Genomic DNA, 4327 nt, shown 5'->3' on the forward strand with positions numbered 1-4327 from the left:
GACAAAATTATGTAAATTTTTCACTAATTGTTTTTTAACCAAACACTAAATTTGCCTTGAAATTCATTTTCTACAATACAATTGCAGATATCTAAACAATAAATTTAAAGTTAATTATCAACAATAAATATTGCATGTAACATTTACTGCTACAACATTTGCAATTTTTGCAGCAAACCAAACATCGTTATTTTGCTAAAACCATTAATAAAATAACTAGTTGTTGTTACACTTAGATTCACTCAACTCGATGCATTAACCTATCAATGCTTTTGTAAAAAAAAATAATGATAGGTGCACACCATCTACCAAAGTCCCAACCACATCATCTCTCTTGCTATAGTGCACGGGACCCGCATGAGATTTTAAAAATTAAAATATCAAGTGGGCCTCGTGCACTGCATCAAGAGAGATGATATGGTTGGGAGTATGGTAGAGTGTGTGCCCCTAGTGCCTCTCTAAACAATTGAAGGAAGCACGCCACGATCATGGCTCGCTACACTTCGCATCCAAAGCCCGGCCCAAAAGCCCAGCCCGTGGAGCTTGTTCAACCCAACCCGACCAATATGCGCCAAATTTCAAACTAGCTGCCCGTGATCTCTTCTTCACGCGCTTCTCGACCCCTTTCTCCACATTGGGAGCGGCGGCGTCGCGAGAGAGTACGACGGGCCCTTTGTGGGACCCTATCGAATTCCTTCCGCTTTGCCACTGAGCATGATACTTGACCGAGGCCAGGGAGACGGCCGAGCGGTCGGTGGTCTGGATTGATTCTGCATGTCCTATCGCACTTTCTTTTTCTGGAAAAAAAAACAAGGGAAGAGAAGATAAATTAGTACATTTAGCTGCCCCTATGTGATTGATAACTCATACAATTATGAAGATTTACTGTCGGGGAAATTTAGTAATACGTTAGCTTCTGTGATGAAAATGAAATTCATCATGTATTGATATGAAAATGATTACGACAAGAAAATGAAATTTCATCATGTATTGTGCTGAAATTGTTGGTATTATCGTATAAACAAGTGTTTTTTCACTAATAAAGTTTATATTATATAAACTACTTAATTTATACGTATAATTGTATATGTGTGTGTCAACAAGAAAAATAAACTATGGATCCATAACTGCTTCGCCCGCTATATCGGACTGGGCGGCCTCCAGCGGTGATAATATCTCTCTTCATATTGTGGGCCAAAACCGAGAGCCCACTAAAATTTGTATAGTTAAAGAGTGAGATGACAACAGACTTGCCTTCGGAGGTATTATGCGTAGTTGACCAAGAAACGTCAGTATCGTAGAGAGCAGGAACTCTATCCTTTTTCTCTTTGTCGGCAAACTTTTGGAGCCGGACCGTAGCTTGGGCCGAATCAATGGCCGTAGTTAGGCCCAGCCGTTGTGGGCCTAGAGAGCGCACTCCATCACACCCAACCACTGCCTGCCATAATCACAACATATTAAGTGCTGTAAATTTGGAGCAAAAGAATCTCAAACTAGATTGATTACCTCCGCTCTGATTAAAGTTCCATCCTCTGATTCAAGAAGAGCAACAGCTGATGAATCCTTTATGATCTCGGTCGTAAACGAAGCGAGCCTAGAAGAAAATCTTACTGATAGCACCTTAGGGTGGAGTCCCCTCACTCCTGTCTCACCTCTGTGAGCGATCACAAAAATTATGTATTTTCATAAATTTCTTAAAATATATACGGGACGGAAAACGGTAATATTATTGTTATATATGGGGTATTAATTTTCTCTAATCATTACATTAAAACTATGAAATTATAATTATAGTTGAAGGTTATAATTTTATATTAATTCTATCGTACAATTATAACGGCTTTCTTATTTACAGTACAAGAAACTATCAATTTAACTACTTTTTTTCCAAAAAAAAAGAGAGAATTGCATCGGTGCTTCGGAAAAAATTGCAAGCTGTACGTGTAATAATTATGTAATGATAACGTGTGCTGATTACGGACAATGCTCAGATAATCATAAACGTCTAGATAATATACTTTGTTGATTTTGTGATTTACAAGAAAACAAGGGATTCGATACTTTTTATAAAATGAGGTACCAGAAGATGAACAAAATAATATGGAATCACATGAATCTCACTAGTTCCATCTCTAAACACCTCGTTGCTAATAAGATGTCCCTGCGTGTCTGCTATACTCAAATGCTATTTAAGAAGAAAGTTTTAGATTATCAAAATTTAAACTCTTTTGTTAATTAAGCTCTCTTCCACTGCATCAAAAACTCTCACAGTTTTTTTTTTTTTTTTGTGACGAGGGAACCCCGGTTAGCACTCCAGCGCCCCACTTTTGGGTCTGGCGGAGGGATTTGGATCCTCTCCACTACAAAAAAGTAGTTGAGAGACCACTACTTTTAATCTCAAGCATTGATTATTTAGTAGGCGGTTATGATACAATCTAAATCTAAAACTTATCATACCCCCGTGTATTGCACTCATTCCTAATTTGCACTAAAAGAAAAAATCATAACCATCAACTAGATAATCAATGGCTGTGATTATGTAGTGGTCCCTCCACTATTTTTTTTGTAGTGGAGAGGATCTGAATCCCTGGCGGAGACCACAGATCGAGTCCCCCCGATCCCCCCACAACTGCAACGAGCTTCGCCTAATTATTCTTAGGGGGCTCATCCCCACGTGCCAGGACCAGCGTGACCACTTGCACAGGGCGAGCAGTGTGTGGACCAAGACGACCTAACCGGACCCTAATCTACCAGGCTGGCCTACCAAACAAGGTAAAACCCCCGGGTCTCCATCCCTACCCTTAAACCAAAGGAGACCAGGTGAATGCGGCTACGGGGATTCGAACTCCCAACCAACAGGGCACGAAGGCCTAGGGAGCGAATCCTCCCCCATGGTGCTGCTGACCGAGAGTCCCACCCGCGAGTGGTAAAAAAAAACTCTCACAGTTGGTTGAGGGGAATGGAGTAGAGGGGTTGACTTAAATCCAGGGGGAAGGTAGTGTAAAGAAAAATGGTGGAATGTATTCATTTATGTTTAGATAGACAACGAGGGGATGAGAGAGTATACTATAATATGTGTTTGTTTAGAGTAGAGAAAGTGAATGAAAAGTAGCAAATTGACTAGTATGCTTCTTTAATAAAATAAAAAAGAACGTTTTTTGGTTTTCTCATGTAGGGCAATATTGTCCGCTATACGTTACCTCTTAGCGAGGCGATAAGCTACACTGAGCTTATCGCCAATTCTAAGCGCATCAAGAGCTCGCCAAGCATCCGGCGACAGCGAGGGAGCAGTGCAGGCGGCTCTCAATTCAGGCGACCTCTCGAGAACAACACTCTTTATTCCAACTGATCTCTTCAGCCCCAGCGCCGCGGAGAGCTCAGCGATCCCAGCGCCTATAATCACCGCCTCGTGCTCATCCGTTGACATTCTCTATATACGTTTGAATAAGAACTTTGCTCAATGAGTACTTCCTCTAAGTTCGGTTGGGCATTATATACAAGTCGGGTTTGAAGGGTATTTACCTATAAACCCAAAGTTGCATCTCCACTCATCCTGAAACCCACCAAATCCAAAGTTACTCTTAGACCTCTGAGTTATTGCTAAACCATTTTCATTTCAAAAGTTTGGCGTGCGATATTGTTTTGTTATGACTTGCTATATTTTAATTTAAATTGGCATTTTTGCCGCAAGTTGATGTATATCATACTGTCAAATTTCAGTTTAATAGTTTTAAAAGTGAGTGAGTGTAAACCATTGGGCTTATAGGTAAAATTCCAAGTTTAAATTGAAATTTTGGGACTCGTTTTCCAGGTCAGGTGAGCGTGATTTTTTTATAGTTATAAGGTCATAACTTTATTCTTCACGTTTTTTTTTTCTCTTTCGGTCAAAAATTTTGATTTCTTGAGTCAGCACAAGTGTGCTAGCTTGGACTTAACGTGGATTATTAATTTAAGTAAATTGGGACTTTAAATGGACTTAGTAACCAGATTGATATTGAAAGTAGTACTTAATAATCAGATTGGTATTAAAAGTAGTACTAGATAGGGTTGTCCAAAACAGCCCGCGGCCCGGGCCAGGCCCGGAAACCCGGGCCAAGTCCGGGCTCCGGGCCAGGCCCGGAAACCCGGGCCAAGTCCGGGCTCCGGGCCGGGCCCGGGCCGGCTCTTTTGTGCAATTGTCATACACATCATTAATTTTAACAAATCTAATTAAGTTATCTAATAAGAAAAAAAGAAAATAATCAAAGTCACATACCTCTTGAAGGAGATGACAATGCTATTGAAAAATATTGTAATCTCGATGCTGAAAAAAAAATCAAACATATAT

General features: G+C 40.3%; 1 protein-coding gene across 1 annotated transcript; it reads right to left on the bottom strand.

The window, feature by feature from the left end:
* LOC109824147 lies at window positions 487-3427 on the bottom strand. Its single transcript, XM_020390679.1, has 4 exons — window positions 3201-3427; window positions 1507-1654; window positions 1255-1438; window positions 487-797 (listed from the first exon to the last, which is right to left on the bottom strand). The coding sequence occupies exons 1-4, from the start codon at window positions 3425-3427 to the stop codon at window positions 487-489; spliced, it is 870 nt and encodes a 289-aa protein (XP_020246268.1).

The sequence above is a fragment of the Asparagus officinalis genome, chromosome 9 (assembly GCF_001876935.1).
Source record: "Asparagus officinalis chromosome 9, Aspof.V1, whole genome shotgun sequence".
Lineage (NCBI taxonomy): Eukaryota > Viridiplantae > Streptophyta > Magnoliopsida > Asparagales > Asparagaceae > Asparagus > Asparagus officinalis.